At 42.7% G+C, this 19059-nt stretch overlaps 1 protein-coding gene across 1 annotated transcript; it reads left to right on the plus strand.

Moving 5' to 3' along the window:
* Window positions 1-1054: 1054 nt before the first annotated feature.
* zdhhc8a (zDHHC palmitoyltransferase 8a) lies at window positions 1055-12257 on the plus strand (the record flags this gene model as incomplete). The annotated part of the gene is made up of 10 exons (XM_083983205.1): window positions 1055-1179; window positions 7461-7582; window positions 7698-7855; window positions 8410-8582; window positions 8696-8798; window positions 9121-9212; window positions 9305-9425; window positions 9540-9654; window positions 10094-10206; window positions 10926-12257. Exons 1-10 carry the CDS (start codon window positions 1073-1075, stop codon window positions 12255-12257), a joined length of 2436 nt encoding a protein of 811 aa, XP_083839331.1. The 5' UTR covers window positions 1055-1072.
* Window positions 12258-19059: the final 6802 nt, after the last annotated feature.

Below are 19059 nucleotides of genomic sequence, written 5' to 3' on the forward strand. Positions count from 1 at the left end.
GCAGTTTAGTTGATCCTCTGCAAAAAAAGAAAAAAAAGATTTCCTGCAGGAAAATGAGATTTTAATTTTGGCCTAATTCCCCCTCTGAGTTGCTCCAAATTGCAACGTTTTGCAAATTTTCAAAGTGGTTGTAGTCTTGCTTAAAGTGTAAGAGGCTGCTGGGTTAATGCCAGAAGAACTTTTGGTAATTCTTCCTAGTCTGCGGTAAGGCTCACTGATTTCTCACTTCCTCCCAAAGCCTCCCGGTCTGCGCTTGTAAATGTTAATAAGAAGTTGTTAATAGATGGATTTTGGCCCAGATGCTCTTTAATCCTCTTCCAGATTGTAAGTGGGCTAACAATCCATTTGTTTCCCTGATGAACCAAAAAAAAGTTCAATAAGAAGACAAACGAGTGGGTGTGATGCTGAAGGAGGTTTTTTCCACAACCTGGCAACCCTTAGAAAACTGCCCTAATTAATAAAGGCTACCATAACTGCGCAGTAATTGCATCAGCAAATGATTTATTAACTAGGTTACTTCACAATAGAGTCAAGGGTGGTTTATGAGGAAGTGGTAGGCTATACCAAATGTGGAATTTGATCCTATCATTTATTGATAATCATATTTTTCTATGTTATTGATGCCTTCCAGCACAGCATGGATGTCACAGATAAGAAAGGAGGTGTGGATCAGATCAGTGTAGTAGTTTAATGCTCCACGTCATTCATGAGTAAAGCTCCACCTTAGGGGTAAACCAGAGGCAGCGGCATCTGTGCGCCGCTGCTGCTGCTGCCTGCCGGGACAGACGGGACGGACTGCGGGACTGAGCTCAGAGCTGCGCCGTTTTCTTTTCTTTTCTTTTTTCCCCTGATCTTTTTTTTTTTTTTTTTTTTTTACTATGGTTTTCTTTTCCCAGCGCCCCGTGATTTACGAAGGGCTTTGTCCGAGAAACACTCTCAAAGAACAGCCACAACAAGAACAGAAACCACCACAACCAACAACCAACACTCCCTCCGGTGTGGTCGTTAGTAGGCTATGAGCCGCCGCCGCCGCTGCTGCTGCTGCTGCTGAGCCCGGAGAGGACGCAGCAGGATGCCCGCCGGCAGCTCCGACTACTCGCTGAAGCCCAGCGCCTTCATCCCGGTGTGCACGGCCGCCTGCCTCCTGGTCGGCTCTACCTCCCTGTTCTTCGTCTTCACGTAAGTGCGACCCGCAAGGCAAGAGGAATGAAAAAGTTGGTGACATGCACTGTTGGTTTTGGCTCCACGGAGAATCCATACCCATCCATCTGTTTCCATCCAGACACCCATCTCTCCTCAACCATCATCCACCAGGTATCCTTCTTTCATACGGCTCAGTCTTTGTATTAAGTGCATGAGGAATTATATTATGAGAATATAGCTTTTTAAAGATGTTTTGCATGATCTTTCTAAACATCCAGTAGCAGTGATTAATATGGGACTTTTATTCTCATTTTTTAATTTGTGGTTTTCTAAATCCTAACTTAATTTTTAGAAGAAAAAAAAAGAGATTTAAATATAGAAATAAGAGCACAATTTCTGCTTCCTTTTCACTCACTTGACTGTAAAGGCAGAGACCCAGCAGGGGCGGCTAACATCTGACCTGGTTGGCTCACAGTGTGGGGCCAGTCTGGGTGCCTGCCCGGAGCACCCAGAGGACTCACTGTAAGCACAGTTCAGGGGATAATCAGCACGTATCAGCCTGTCATTTTGACCCACATGTGTCATAAATGTAGCTTGAGGAAATCAAATACACACCCAGCAAAAGCCGTTTAAATCTGTTTTTTTTTGTGTGTGTGTGTAATTTTGTGTCAGGATCAGATTTGGAATTTGAATTTCAGTAGCTATAACGTTTGGAGAAAATGTTGCGTTATTTAGACCTACTGGTGTGCGACACTCAGGCCAAGGCTGGATGCAGGAAAACATTAAATATAATGTTGTATAATCCCCTATAATCCAATCTAAATGGTGACTATAGGTTTGCCTGATTGATTTATTTACAGTATTTCAAAGCCTTTATTCAGTGTATGTAGGCCTTCATTAAGAACCATAAAGAAAGGACCAAAGCAGATATTTCAGGACCCTCAAATATCCATATCTGGTATCATAACAGATCATCTTATTGTGTTGAGGCTCCCACCTCATCAGCTCTGTTCCACTATAGTGACCCTTGACCCCTGCAGCCATATCTGTCCTAGTTTCTCCTGTATTCTCCAGCCGTGCACCGTTTCCACTGGAATCTGACACCAGATTGGGAGTGTGGGATTAGGATCCTCTGGCTGATGCCATGTGATCTCCCCCCCCTCCCCCACCTGGGAAAAATGGAGTCTGGGATTTTTGAATATAGAATCAGCACACATTAACTGTAACCTCCTTGGAGTGACTTTCACTTAAGTTTATAAGCTATGATTATACCATATATTGCAAGATTATCAGTGTGTCAACATATTTAAGAAATCTTATTCCAACACATCTCTCCTTTGGGGGGTGCCTAATCTGGGCGGATTAGACAGGACTTTGATGTATGAATACATATAGTTGTGTTGTATATTTGATATATATATTTAAAACTGGAGCTGTCAACACACTGAAACATAAAACAAATATGTTGACATGAAATGAATCTAACAATTTGACATTTGCAATAGACATAAGACTTTTGGCACTCGGAAACAGGTTGATGGAGAAATCCTGATGAGCTCCATCTATACTGTGTAAGAGAAGAAAAAAAAATCAATGGGCTGCTGACGTGATGGATTGAAAAGAGATCGCCTAATTGGGACTGCGGTGCTAAACCAGCAAAACCAGGACACTGCAAATGATTGAACGAGCGAGTGATGAATCTGCGTCTTATGGGACGAGGTTTGCATTTGAGCTGAAACGACCTTATAACTTGAAATTGCTTTTTAATCAAGACAGTCCAGTAGAATAGAGCTTAAAATCCCCTGACCTCATGACTCTCCTCTTTACTGACCTTTGAATAAAAAGTTGAAAACCACGCCGTCTGGCCGTGGCCGACCACCAAACTTCTAATGTGAGTCCTAAACAACATTTATTTAGAAATCCATGCATCCAACATGTAGACCATTCATATCAGCTTCAAGCAGGAAGTTGGAAACTCGTTCTTTTTTGGGAAACATTGGCAGAAACTCAGCGTCTTGTTGGCTGCAACTGAATTATCCCAGTTTTCTGATATGAGCAATAAAAGTGCTTGATATCCTGTGCATGTGCCAAGTCAGCAGCTGCAGCTGGAGTGACTCTCTTCCTCCCAAAAGCAGAGATGGGCAGGTGCTACAGTCTGTTCAACCCTCCTACCCCCAAAACTTGTTAACACTGAGTCAAAAGGACATCACTTGTCATGTGCCATAACATCACCCTGGCCTTTGCCTCCCTCAGTGTGAATCACAGGAACATGTATTAGTCAGTGAATGTCAACCAATTAGACCCTGCAACCTCAAAGAATCGCACTTTACTGTGTCAATATTTATTTCCAAAAAGTGCACGCCATTTTTCCTTCTTTTGGTACTTTTTCAATGCATAAACACTTTATTTTAACAAGGAAAAACCCCTGGAGCTATGTCTCCTTTCTCTACTGCAATCATCACTGTTAGTGCATCTGGGCCTCTGTGTGTACATTAGCAGTACAAGCATGCATCTCTCCATTTTCTGTTTCTGCAGCAGGTTTGGTAGAGTGAGAGAACGACCTTTTGTCTTCCTCTTCCCTGACGAATTTCATCAGTTACCGGTTTCCTGCTTTTGTTCCCCTGACCGTGAACTTTTGTTTGGGTTAGTGCTAAAGGTTCGGTGCATTGTTAAACTCAGACAGGTCAGACTACGCCCAACAAAAGCCCCCACAGACATCAGAGCGACTGAGAAAAAATGTCCCTCGCAAATTGGCAAAATCTCCCTTATCTACTGTGTAAAGGCAGAAAATATATCGAAATTAAAAAAAAAAAAAAAGCTGCATTCTCCAAAAATAAAATGTGCTTGCTCATGCTTAAAATTGCCGGTGTAGATTACAAAGAATTTAAAATGTCAGACTGTGTTAATTGTTTGTGTGTGAAATGTTGTAGTTGGAGCGCTGAAGTTTTCAGTGGAAGTGTAACCACTGTATTGAAATTCATATTTTAAATGTGCAGGACTATATATCCCATTTACTATCTTCTTAGCTTATATTGCTTTGCTTTAATGGATTAAAAAAATGTCTGTGCATGACATGCAGTGAGAACAGGAAAAGTCCCACATGTCATCATGTGGAGATGCATCGCACGATCTGAGGTTATACTATATTTATCACCTGCGTTTTCTGTGCTGATGCTGTGTCTAAAAAACCGGCTCACATGACAATGATGTCATTGTGTGTAACTGTGAAATACAATAATATTTCACACAAAAGGAGCCCTGGCTGCCAGACTGTGGTGAACTTGCTGCTTGACGGAGTGCATGGTCGTCTGCTGTGCCACTGACCCACTGCGAGGACTGTGGGCAGTGGGCAGATTGCAGAGCAGCTTACTGTTCTGTGTGAATTAATACAGCTCTGCCTGGGCCTTTTCATTAGGTGGGGCTTGTCTTGCCACGCTGCAGTGTAATGAACTGCCTCTGCCTGCGCTCCAGATGGTCTCAGATCAATGATGCAGGCGGCGCACTGTCCATGCAGAGGCGCCCACTGTGTGGTCCGTCCACAAGTCCTATCTATCTATCTATCTATCTATCTATCTATCTATCTATCTATCTATCTATCTATCTATCTATCTATCTATCTATCTATCTATCTATCTATCTATCTATCTATCTATCTATCTATCTATCTATCTATCTATCTATCTATCTATCTATCTATCTATCTCTCTCTCTATCTCTCTATCTATCTATCTATCTATGAGAAAGACATGTCTTGTCCTACTTCCAGTGTTTCTTCATCTACTGAACAGAGCCTGTGAATGCTGTTGCGTCATCATGTATATGAGGGGGGGGGGGGGGGGGGGGGGCTGGGGTCCTGCAGTTATAGACTGCCAGTAAGTGAATCGATTGGATTGGATTTATCTCACGGTGCACAGTGTATAGCGGTGCGCTGTGATTTATGATGAGCCTTGACTGCACGCTCTATGTGTTTAGCATCTAATGCAAGGCATCCACAATGCAGCCTGCACTGGCAGAAACGCTCTGTAATCCAGAGTTCATAATCCAGGGATTACTGGGTTTGCAGCTGGCACGGCATCAGCAGGCGTTCCTCTTGGGAGGTTGTGTGTGTGTACGAGTGTGTGTGTGTGTGTGTGTGTGTGTGTGTAGGGGGGTCGGACCCCTCCCCCCACAGACTAAAACCAGCCAGGGGTTTGGGGATTGGAGCTGCACTGGGGATGAAGTGCAGAGTTGAGGTGGATGACTCTTCATGTTGTCAGTGTTGTTTGACTTTTGGTCTCACTTGTGTTTAATCTCTTGTATGTGTTTACAGTGCTGTGACTCGCTCATATGTGAATAATTTTCATGGAAAAAGTCACAATTTTTTTTTTTTTTACACATTTTCTGCTTCTCACGCTGTTTATTTTACAATGCAAGAAAATGCATGTCAAAAAAGTGTTGACTATAGAAAATATAGAGAATTCCCATACAGTATATATGTAGGTTATACATGATGTTCAATCAAACACTGTTAATATAATCCAGTGAATCTTTTCCTCTCTGTCTACCACTGTAACCTGATTACACCGCCCCTCCCTCTAATCTCACACAGTAGAGATATAATCATACGCCCGTTCAGTATAGTTCAACACACACACACACACACACACACACACACACACACACACACACACACACACACACAGTCGATGGAAGAGATAAGTGATGGTTCTCTAAGATTTTAGGGCACAGGGAAAGATTACTGGGTAAAATCCTGACAGGGCTCAAAGATCAATATATGTTTTCAAAAACAGAAAGGTTCAATGAGTTTCTTTTTTGTCGTTAACTGCTCTTACAATTCATGTAACATGTTCAAGCTCCGCTTATTTGACTTTCTTGAAACTTCCTTCTTTCATCTTCTTGTGCATTCACTCATGTAACGTTCACCCTTGCTGGACACCTTTATTATGGCTTTTTGACTGCTTATGATAATAATAATACTGTGCAAACCTTTATTCAAACAGACTGATACAGACTGACATTTTCTCATGGCAGATTTATGGTGTCGGTGTATAAATCGGCTGATAAGCGGCAAGAAAAGTGAAAATGGACAGTTTCTTTAACAAAGAGATACATTAAAAAAGAAAATGTACCATCAGCCAAAAATAATAATCAGCTGTAAATGTCATCAGTCCTCTAAAGCAGGGGTTCTCAACTAGTCTCACTCTGGGACCCACATTTTCCCATGGTCATTAAGTCACGACCCACTTTATAGAATTCAAACCAAGATTTTTTTTTAAAGCCTTTAAAAACTCATTTTGCTCTTTATTGAGCAAAGTGCATTTCAGAGCACATGAATGAAACTGAGGAGGACCATGATAACTGCATGTACGGAAGTCAATAAAATAATATCAAACTGCACAAAATGGAGACCAACAAAACGATATATTTGACTTCTAATGCATCTCTGCATTCAGAGCATGTTCACAAAATTGAATAAATATCAAATTGCACAAAATAAAGACCCACAAAACAAACTGCATTCAGGCCACATTAATAAGAAACTGATATCTTTGCATTCAGAGCAAATAATAAGAAACTGAGGAGGACCATTACAACTGCATGTGTTCACATGACGCGTGCCTTTCAATATAAGTTATTTTTCAAAATAAAAGACATGTCCAACATCAGATGTGCATTAAATACTTTTTACTTTTTTGACCAGCTGTCCGCGACCCATCCAGAACGGGTCCGCGACCCACTTTTGGATCCTGACCCACCAGTTGAGAACCACTGCTCTAAAGGCTTTTTGACCAACAGTAATGTGTCTGTGTCTTATGTGAATATCTTTAAGTTTTTGACTGTTGCTTTGACGAAGATTGATACACTGAGACGAGCGAACATGTGATGAGCTTTTTTTTTGCTGCTCTACATATTATAATTAAATATTCAACAGATCAGTTGATGCCGAAAATACTGACTGCCCTTCAGGTGTCCATGCAGTTTGTGCAGGTCACGGAAACATTCTGCCTGGAGTGACTCGAACGTGAACCCACACTAATACATGCTTATCTCTCACTGTAAACAAGTACTTTGGGGATCCACGGCTCCCATCAGAATAAATAGGATGAAGATTATCCCTTAAAATCTTTGTTGTAGCTCTGATTTGTGTTAACATTAACCTCTACAGGATGGATACATGCTCGGCTCAGAGACTCTTTGTCAGACCCTTGATTTATGTCAAGGGTTCTGCTTTGACTCAACACTCAGTGACAAGTGCAGGAAACAATTTCTCTAATTTTATCTTTTCTCTGTGTGTGTGCGTGTGTGTGTGTATTCAGATGCCCATGGCTGGCTGTGACCATCTGCCCTGCTGTGCCACCATGTTGTGCCATCCTCTTCCTTTTTGTGCTGGCCAACTTCACCATGGCAACCTTTATGGATGCCGGTGTCCTCCCGATGGGTTCGTAATCAAAGTGACATTACAGCTTACAGCAGGAGAAATAACTTTCTTTCATTTTGCGTGAAGTGTCGTTATGCAATTGCTTCTTTTCTTTTTTTTTTCTTTTTCTCTCCAGCTAATGAGGATGAGGACAAAGACGACGAGTTCCGCGCTCCGCTGTACAAGAACGTGGACGTGAAGGGCGTCCAGGTGCGGATGAAGTGGTGTGCGTCGTGTCACTTCTACAGACCACCGCGCTGCTCGCACTGCAGCGTCTGCGACCACTGCGTGGAGGTGAGCGCGTGGAAAAGGAGAGCGGTGCGAGTTATTGACAGTGGCAGATTTACTGAGGAATACAACCTGCAGGGGGAGGGCGCGGACAAACGTGGGGGAATTTAAATGTGGGGGAATGAGTGGCGAGAGTGACATAATAAAATGCATGAGTGGACAGATCAGGGAGAAACGTGAGTAGCGTTTGAGCGAGTGGAGCAGTGTGTGTGTGGAAAGTCAATAAAGGGGGATTTCTGCAGCGAATGATGGACAGAGTGTGATGGAGGGGGAGAGAGAGAGAGAGAGAGAGAGTTCTCATTAATCAGGTTAATCCTTTTCTCAGATCCTTTGTAGTCTCAGTAGAAATGCAATTTGAAAAACAGTTCAGACAGCCTCCATTAAAGGCAGTGTATTTAGAAAGCACTGTGGATATTTTACAAGCTGCTGAGCCACCGGTGGATCTGTGGTGCAAAATATTTCATACAGACAGAATGACAAATGTGTTTATTTTATTGCTTTTGGTTAATTTATTTCCTTTTTTTGCCCCCCCCCCCCCCCTCCCATCACGTCCTGCCCAGGACTTCGACCATCACTGTCCGTGGGTGAACAATTGCATCGGGAGGCGCAACTACCGCTACTTCTTCCTGTTTCTGTTGTCGCTGACACTTCACATGATTGCTGTCTTCACCTTTGGCCTCATATACGTCCTGCACCACATGGATGAATTATGGAAGCTGCACTGCACTGTCACGTATCCTTACCCTAACAGTGTGTGTGTGTGTGCATCTGTCTGTTCTTTTATATCTTGCACTGTTTCTCTCATTGAGACCAACACAAAGCAGTTTTCCTGATCTGTATTTCCAGTTTGGTAGTCATCAGTATATCAGGACTGTTTCTAATCCCGGTCCTGGGTCTGACTGGATTCCACCTGTACCTGGTATCCAGAGGACGCACCACAAATGAACAAGTGGGTATTTATTTTACATTTAAAATATTAGGTAACACTTTATAATAAGTACAGTAGCCTACACACTATTAAGCATTAGTTAAGCATTAATAAATATTGAATTCTTAATTTATAACGCATGAATACTCATTAGTATGTAGTGTATAAATAAAGTTAGTGCTTATCAATGATGAGTAAAACTTTTTATAAACTACATACCAATGAGTATTCATGTGTTATAAATTATGAATTCAGTATTGTTACCAAATATTATACTACTATCAGTATCAAGATCAATCACATGAGCAATAATGACGCTAATACGCTTTTATCCCCCCCACAGGTAACTGGGAAGTTTCAGGGTGGAGTAAATCCTTTTACACGAGGTTGCTGCAACAACCTGGAATATCTGGTCTGCAGTCCTATCTCCCCAAAGTAAGAGACATTTTACTTTATTTTCATCATTTTAGGAAGCCATATTCACATTAGCTGACACGTTGCTGTCTCTGTCTGTCCTGTGACACCAGGTACACCGCCAGGCCCTATAGGAAAACAGTCGTCCACGTTCAGCCTCCGTTCCTGAGGCCAGAAATCGACAGGCAGATGGCGGTGAAAGTCAGGGACAACGGGATACACAGCCAGGATAAAGTAGGCACAAACTTTTCAATATTTTCTCACATGTCACATAAGGACTGTGACTTCATTTGTCAGAGGATATAATTAGATCGCTCATGTTTTTTCTCACTCTTTGTATCCTGCCAGCAAACCTCAGCCGGAGCTGTCGAGCTGTCAGACATCAAGCAGCTGAAAACTCCACCGCCACTGCCACCCAAACCAGAGCACGGCCTGCTGAAGAGCCAAATAACTGCCATGGATGGTACGGTAGAATGACAGATATGTACTGTGATAAGAAGAAACAGCCCTGCAGCAATATCTCCACAGAGAAAGATACACTGAGTCTAGTATATATCTATATATACAGTATGCCTGATCAGATTCTGTATTGAGGTCAACAAAAACGAACAATGTATTGATTCTAACTACAAGTATCGTCTTTTCAGTGAACACGGGCAATGTGTATTAAACCATGCCTAAAAATAGTCCTCAGAAAATGCACTATATTATATACATATTATATAAAAATATATAAAGTACCGGTATATACTTTTTGACAAATCGAAAAAAAAAAAGAAATAAGTCTGAATCAGTGTGCTCAGAGCTTCATGGAAATTGTAATGGATTTATTGACATAAGATAATTATAGATTATTTGCCATTAATTTTCTTTAAATCCATTCTTTATGGTTTCTTTTTCAGAGATGGGACATCACACCAAATCCATCATTCCTGTGTCCATTCCCACTGTGCCACAGCTGAGGCCAGTCCTGGAGGCCATATCCAGGGGATCGTCACCCATTCCACCAGAGCAGGTGCTTTTCAGTCTGGGTTAAAGAGGAACTATGCAAGATTTCGACCTTTATTCAATTTAAATGATTAGTTAGTAAACAGCTTCGGAGTAATGGAAGAATCGAGAATAGAGGCTCTCTGCCTTCCGCCTAGTGTCTCTTGGCCGAAAACCAACCTTGCAAGATCAGTGTCTCCGACCCGGGATAATCTTACTTATGACAGATAAGACTACACAAATACACACATTGTAACACGTACTGTATATGATATATAACATCATCCACCACTTCATGGATTGCCTTCTTGTCAGCTTCGTTGAAAACAAATGCACATGGCCAGGTGGGAAGGAGGAGGGTTAGCAAAACAGCGAAAAAGCGACTGGACTTGCATAGTTCCCCTTTTTTATCTATTTTTTTTGTCTTTTAAAGTATATTTTTGGGCTTTCTTTTGCCAGCAAAGGGCTGCCCGATGTAGACTAGGGCCAACTGCAGCGAGGACTGTAGCCTCTGCATATTGGGTGTCTGTTCAACCATAGATAGATAGATAGATAGATAGATAGATAGATAGATAGATAGATAGATAGATAGATAGATAGATAGATAGATAGATAGATAGATAGATAGATAGATAGATAGATGAAACATTATTGATCACGAAGGAGATTATATTGTAGGGATGTAATTCCAACAGTAATATCCAGTTCTTTGTTTTGATCCCGACTGTTTTTCGCTGTGTTGTTCAGCTACTAAGGACGTCAGAGCATCAAGGGAACAACAGAAGTCCTGACCTCCGCTTTGAGGCTAGAGAAAGCCCGTTGAGAGGCAGCCAGCAGGTGGGTCTACCTGCCCAGTCTCCTCTCCAGACCAGGACGGCCTCCAGCTCGCTGCAGCTCAACTCTCTGACGCTCAACTCCCGCTCCCTCACCCTCAAACACAGCAGCCGGCACGGGAGCAAATCCCAGCTGCCGGCCGTGCACGCTGACGGTTTGGGACCCAATCCCCCGCTGGGCGTCATCTCCTCCTCCGGCCTCCTGGCCAACCACAGCAGCAGCAGCAGCAGCAGCCTCTCCTATGACAACCTCATCAACCCCGCAGACCCTCCTCAGTTCCTGACTCAGAGAGGGGGGCCTCCGGTCGGCTACCACGCTCACTTCATGACGCTGGGCGCAGACGGCAGCATCGTGCAGCGGCCCCCTCCTCACGCCTACAGCCCCGTGTTTATGGGCGTCACCAGACAGTCCCCTCAGCCTCGGGACCCCTCGCCCTCTTTGCAGGGTCTCGCCTCGAGGGATCACTCGCCCTCCTTCCAAGGATTCATTCAAAGAGACCCTTCTCCCGCTTTTCAAGGGCTCATGCCGAGAGACCTCGCCACCCAAAGCGTGTCGACTCGAGACGTCCCCCCTCCGGGCGCGACCATGCGTGAGCTGACCTCCCAGAGTCTCCGAGACAGCCTCCGTGATCTGGGCCCGCAGGGTCTGGCGCCTCAGCTGTCCGCCACCGGGCGTTACGACAACTTCTCCAAAACCATCATGGCGTCGATCCACGAGAGGCGGGAGATGGAGGAGAGGGAGAGGATGCTGCGTCTCCAGGCCAGATCCCAGGCGCTCTACGGCCCCGACATGGGCATCTACGACATCCCCAGCAGGAGGAGTCTGCCGCCGCCGCCGCCGCCGGACAACATCCGACCTCCAGGCTCCCGTGGGCCGACCCCTCCGGCCTACGGCTCCAGGGAGTTTCTGATGAGCACCGGCATCCTGGGTTACAGCCTGAGGACCTCGCCCCTCTCCAGCTCCTCCACGTCGTCTCTGACTCGAGGCCCCAAGACCTCCAGCTCTCCCCTGCAGAGCAGCAGCAGCAGCAGCCTGCAGAGCAAGGGCCGGTCCTCCTCCCCGGCCTACTGTCCTCCTGACAGACAGACGCAGCCGCTCCCTTCCTCTACCTCCACCCTGCCCCGCTTACCCTCCTCCTCCACGTCCTCTGCCCCTTCCTACACCTCGTACGCCAACGCAAAACGATCCTCGCTCACGTACTCTTCCGAGGGTAAGGACTCAGTCACTCTGGGAGCCCTGAAATAATAAAAAAAAGAAAAGAAAAATCTCTTTTTCTCTGATGGAGTGAATGAATCATCTATGCAGCATTAGTCTCAGTCCTCACAGCTCCAAAATACTTTGTAAATAAGAGGCCATTTGGGACTTTCCTATGTGGGAGGGTGTGTAAGAAACAAATACACAATGAAGAATAAACTTAGAAATATTCTTGATAAAGTCACGTAACTTTGACCAAATCTGAAAACCAGTGAATCTCAGGATAGTTGTGCCTCCTCTTACAAACAGAGCGAGCTCTATAAACTAAATCAAAGCAGAAGAGCTATGTGAGGAATACAGATTAACTTATTATCTGTTTCTATGTGTTTTGATATTGCTTTTGTGAAACTATGTAATACCACACATTGTCTAATTTTCCTTCTGCTGAAAAAAAAACCCTAATTTAATAGATTTTTGTAGTTGTTTATATGAATAAACCTATTTTGTAATTTTCCGTCCTGTATTTATGTTATTTTCTGGTGTGAATGGCTGTCAACGAAGGATGTAGAAACTGACACAATGAAAGAGCTTTTACATTTCTTAAAGCAGCACGAGGTAAAAAAAAAAAAAAAAATTTAACTGTGGGTTGTAAGACTTAATTGAAATTTCTTACCCTTTTTTTTCTTTTTCTTTTTTACAAATGATAGGATAATTTTAGCTGATAACGCGCCAGATGATATACGTTATGGAGAAAAAGCCAGAATGTATTTTAATCTGTCCATTCACCTCCTTTTCAAACTGCTGCATTTGTACAGCAGTGATGACAGCTCTGCTGGGAGAAAATTAAATTATGACGGGTTATAGAGAGCTAAGTGACATGCAGCTGTGTGGTGGAGCGATTTTGCCTGCTCTGCGATGGCAGTTTCTGGATTGAATTTGCTCACAGCGCCCTCTAGGGGTCAGTTTCAGAAGGTGGTGTGATGTGAGTGGGGCAAATCTGCACCAGTAGATGATGCTGTTGTGTGTGAAATGCCGCTGCAGTGTCTGATCTTGAGATAGTACTATTTTAAACAACGTTGTATTGTCACTGCAGATATTTCACATTGAAATAATAATGTGTCAGAGGGTCAGATGAGGAATCCAATGACACATTTTTTTGCTTTTTACTTTTTCACTGCAGCAGAAGTGGCCTTCACTCCCTGGACTTGCTCATATGTCATTCAGACTCAGAAACATTTCTTAAGACAGAACCTTCATTTACTTTGAGCCGAGAGAGAAAAATCTCATTTTTATTGACAATAAATGACAGAGGTTGGAGCTTTTTCATGTGAGTTATTGTTGGGCGTGACCTTACAGCAGGTGGACGTGCAGATACTGCGAGAGAGCTTGAAAGGCCCCGACTGATTTAAAGTGCTGGCAGGAATTCACAGTACAGTCAGAAAAAAGTGACAGATCTCTCACCAGCCTGGTAAATTCAGAGGGATTTGAAAAAAAAAGAAAAAGGAAAAAAGCCAGACTCACTCTCACAAGCTTTAGTTAAAATCCTGACAGCAACAAAAAGATCTGGAGCATGAACAAAACAAAATGTGTGCCAGAGAGCAACCACCATTGTTCAGTAGTCATCAGAGCAGTTGTTCCTGCCAAAAATATCTATCAAGATTTCATAGAGGAATTCATAGAAGGATGAGGACAATTCAGGACCTTCAAAGCTTTATCAGAAGCAGATAGGTGAACAAGCTGCTTTGTATTGATCTTCTCTTTGTGTGTTTTAATCTGTTACTTTCATTGTATGTAGTATCGATCATGACAGAACAGTGAGTCAGCACTGCTCACTTTTTTAATAATACACACAGCTCAACAAGAAAAAAATATAAAAGACCCAGTGAGAGACATCTGATCATCCATGACTACATGTCTGATCCTTATTCAAAGTGTCAGTGTTTCAACTTGAAACGAAAGCAACCAGCGTATTAAAGGATAAGTTCACAGTTTTTCAACACTCAACGCAAGCTCCAGGCTGTTTCAGGTTCGAGCCCTGAAGAGATCATTTATTCATCCTACTGCAATTCAGTGAAATAGAAGCTACAGTGCAGTCTCAGTATTAGAGTTAGTCAGTATTCAATTAGTGAAACAGTTTCTTAAAAAAAAAAAAAAAGTTATCATCAGGGAGAAACATACAAAATCCTTTCAGCACAATTACACATAAAACAAAACAACAAAAACATATGTACAATAAACATATGGCACATACACCACTTGCACAATTACACCAAAATATGTTCCGCCATCTGTTGCTCTCCCTTTAAATGTAAAGTAAAGAACAAAGTAAGTAAAGTAAGAACATCTGAACAAGGGATATCACATTTTTCCATTAAGATCTATTTACATACGATATAATAAAGGTACTTAAAGCAGCTCTGGTCTCCGTCAACTCTATCTGAGTGATTTTGACCACCATCTCAGTTTCATCCCGACATCCAAATTAAAATTATACCTTTTTTCTCCTCAAAATCATTTGTCAGAGTGGATAAAATATAAAATTTGGTGTATTACTGTGTGTCGACATGAAGCTAATTCAGTTTTAAAAACACATCAGCCTCCTGTTCCCACTTAAACAGCACTTTTCTCACGCAAAAACTAGTTTCCCAAATCTTCAAAAAACACAGTGTTCAGGAGAAAGAACCTGTATTGCTGTTGGACAGTATCTCGGTTATGAAATAAAGGACTTTATCAAAGCAGCACAGCAATTTTGGGGAAGGCTTCTGCTTGACATGAAGTATTTATGAGGTGCGATTCAATCACTGCTTTATATCTGTTCGGTCTGACAACAGAAAGAGAAAAAATGACATCAGTTATATTGTAAATTTGGCTTTAACAGTGAAGGTGACCACAGTGAGAGGTGGAGTCTCAGCAGCTTAACCACCTCTCCAGCAATAATATCCCCTCGATCAATCATTTCAAATATTGATGCTGTCGATCACACACAGAGCTGTCGTCGCACATCACACACCGGGGCTGTGTCTCTGTCTTATCAGCTGTTGGCTGTGATGTGCTGTTTTCTCACTTGCCAACTGTGGAGACGTAAATTAAACATAAAACTTTGAAGACACCTTCAATGTCTCAACTATCAAACTTTCCCCACTGTTTTCACATTGTCAGCTTGAGCTGAGAAACAAACACTATTGAGCTCATCATTGATCATTGATCACGACATGCATCATCACCACGGAGACACAGACAAATCACATTGCCATCATTACAAACAGTAACTCTTCACAATAAAACCTTCACACTCTCCTTTGTATTAACAATTAGATATATATATATATTATCTAACACATACCTGTTAGTTTCTTGTCCCATTCTGTTTTTCCTGCTTTGTGCATCTAGGTTGTTGTTTGTCTCAGGGAGATAATAATAGTGCAGAAATGGCAGTGTAATTTTGTCCTCTCATAGAAATTACACTCCTATTTTAAATCCAGCACAATCTTGACATTTTCCTGCGAGGGACTGAGTAAAAAAAAAAGAAAGAAAAGAAAACTCAACACACAAGCTGATGTTGTAGAAAAAATGCCGGAGAGGCATTTGAATGATCTGATGTTTCATCTTTCCTTGTACTCTCCTCCCTGTTGTTTTCTTGCTGTTTTATGCTCCCCCTGCCCCCCACCCCCTCCCACCCACCCTACTTTCTGTAGCTGGGGGTAAGATGGTAATGATGGTAATGACAAGGCTGCTGTGCAAAGAGGGATTGCAAGTTATTGAGTTAGAAGAGTGGATCAAAAGTACTCAGTGCAGACAGTGGTGTCTGAAAAGCCCCCCCATCTTACATCATGCTATTTCTTTTCTTTTTTCTTTTTTTTTTAACAATGTTTTCCTCATAACAAACACATGCAAAAAAAAGAGAGAAAAAGCTGCTGCCCTCAGAACTCTGTGTTCCTGGTCTGCTCTCCGTCCACTGTACCACACTGCAGACCTTTCGGTGACAAAGCCTTCAGTCTGGCTGCCCCCACTAACCCCCACTAACCCCCACTAACCCACTCTCTGTGGACTCTCTCCCTCCTTAAATCCGCCACGCCCCAACCCTGGACCCTGGACACTTTTAAATCAGCCCTCAAGACCAAGACACACCTTTTCTCCATGGCCTTTCCTAATTAGTTATTTGTTTTTTTCCGCAACATAAATTAAGTTATTATTGTCAAATTTATTTCAATTGTGTCCCAAGCTGCACGTACACTATATATGATATTCACACTGATTACAAGCTAATTCATGTGCACTGCAAACATTAAACACAAGTTAAAAGGTCTGCCCTGTTCAGATATAGTTTTGGTCAAGTTGCCCCCCAGGTTATGAGAGAACCAGGTCTTAGATTTCTGCCTCCATTTCAGTCCATTTATGCAAAATCGAACACCAACACCTCTTCCAAGAATGAGACTCTCTCTCTCTCTCTTTATACAGAGAACACACAGTTCAACTGTTTTATAGAGAGGGTGGAGAGTTTTCAATGAAAATGTCTGATGTGTTTCTAGTGACACCGAGGAAAAAGACTCTATCATTGGAAAATGCCCACTTAAAGAAAGGAATGTGGATTCGTTCTTTATTTCATATCAGACAGCGTGGAGAAGGGGACGATTTGTACTGACAAACAACACGTTCATTGTAAATCTAATAATGTGAATTTTGCTTGAAGACAGACTTGAAAATACGAGGAGTTGCAGACAGTCAGATACCTCAAAACCTGGGCAAAAAACAAAACAAAACAAAACAAAAACTACCAGCATGGCTTCACTGATTCTCTAAACATAACCTTTACTGTGTGTGTTCACTGATAAGTAAACAATGCTAATGTTCTGAATGTCATTAGCTCCCAGTCGAGACGCTGCCACGGCCAGAAGCCATGTGACTTCACAAACTAAACCTAATAATAACAACTAAATAACCAGTGATTATTGTTGAGCAGCTCAATCACACTCAGTGTTTCCTGCCTCTGATATCACACGCTCCCACCGCGTTGCCATGGGATCCTGTTACGTCTCGGAGCATATGAGGCTTCATGTGGGGAATATGGACTCATGATAACCTCATGACATGAGCTGATTTCATTCTAATCAGTCTCTAAGTCACCTAAATCTTTCATGATACTCCTTCAGATGCTGCAGACTGACCTACATTTGTGCCGCTGACTCTCTCATTTGCTGTGGGTGTACCTCTCTCTCTCTCTCTCTCTCTCTCTCTCTCTTTCTCTCAGTCTCTTTCTCTCAGCTCATTGATATGCCTGATCATCAGAGGCATCGCTGAACTGGCTGATTGTCATTTTCAGCTGCAGTGCCACTGATGCATTTCATTTCCTCTCTGGGCTCTCTGTTGGTGTGATTAAGCACTCGCTGCACTGACACTTGACAAGAAGGAGTTGGATTAATGGCAACCCTGTGTTGTTTTCTTCCTCAGAGGAAGGGGAGGTGGTGGTGGTGGAGGGGGAGGAGGAGTGTGTGTGTGTGTGTGTGTGTGGAGGGGGGGGGGGGGGGGGGGCAGGTTTTATAATATTTACATTGCATGCATGGTGGTGCTGCTTCAGGAGAAGTTGTGCTCTAGCTGTATGGGTGATCCAGACTGGCAGCTGTTGCTGTTCCTGCAGCTCGCCGAGGGGGTGCAGCAGTTAGTCGATGCGAGAGCCAGGACGTCAGGTGTTGCTTTGTCATTTATAGTCTGAGGGCAAACTCTCAATCTGACAGGATCCTTCCCAGAAACAGCAGCATTAATACCCAGGCTTCAGGTTCACTTCATGCAAATGGAGCAGATCTGGCTTGCGCTAAACTTAGATGTGTAGCTAGACTTTGAATATGAAAAAGGAAAAAGGTGACCTTTCGCTTCTGAAGCCAATTTGGTGACCTTTCCTGGTATTTCCAGAATCGTTATGCACTCTGTGTGGCAGTGCCATCTGAAACACAACCAGAATTCAACACGCCACTGGCACAAACCTGGACTTTTTTTTTTTTTCCTTTTGTGAATGCTTCATAGATGTTTTGTCTCTGCGTAAAAATTGAATTAGCCTCAGATGCACATGCCAGTCTGCGCAGAGCAGAAGTGGGCAGCGCGGGGGCTTAATTAGGACAAAAAGAAATCTGCACTGAGTCCACAGCGAAAAAGGATGTGAAAATACCCCACTTATCACCAAACATTGTGTGGGCATTTCATTGCAATTAATACAGAACTATACACACTGTAATGTAACATGTCTTTTTCTCTGTGGGTGTTTGTCGACAGATACTGTTTATTTCACTGCACCGCGCACCCTCTGTTCGTCCTAGTGTTTGTATATAATAGGCCGCAATAATTACATTCATCTCTGTCACATAGTAGAGGCTATTTACTATCCAGTTACTGTGGAGATGACAAAGAGCTTCATCATCTGCACAGCATCGACAGAACAGACTTATTTACCTGTGTGGATGCAGAAGTGTGTGTCTGTTTTGCACTCTAATATATTCACAAATACTCTCAGCAGAGTGTGAATTGTCCATGCTTTTTACATGGAGAAAATTGTTTCATGTTTGTGTGAGTCCTTTCAGTTCAGGTGATGGAAGCAGAATTAATAACAGACTGTAGAAAAGCAACAAATTTAAAGGTAGAACAGAAGTCTGGGTTGATGGTGGAGGAACACAAAGTTTGTAATACTCTCACCCAACACGGAGAGTCCTTGGAGGTATCAAACAAATGTAGAATTTAAAAACTTTAAAATTGGAACTCTGTTTATCTAACCTGGGCACACAGAATAATGAACTGAAATCAACACAAAGAACGAGAATTTCCACTGAGGGTGTCTCATTTTGCAAGAACCAAAAAAACTTGGTTC

Source organism: Trachurus trachurus (genome assembly GCF_905171665.1).
Source record: "Trachurus trachurus genome assembly, chromosome: 12".
In the NCBI taxonomy this organism is placed as follows: Eukaryota; Metazoa; Chordata; class Actinopteri; order Carangiformes; family Carangidae; genus Trachurus; species Trachurus trachurus.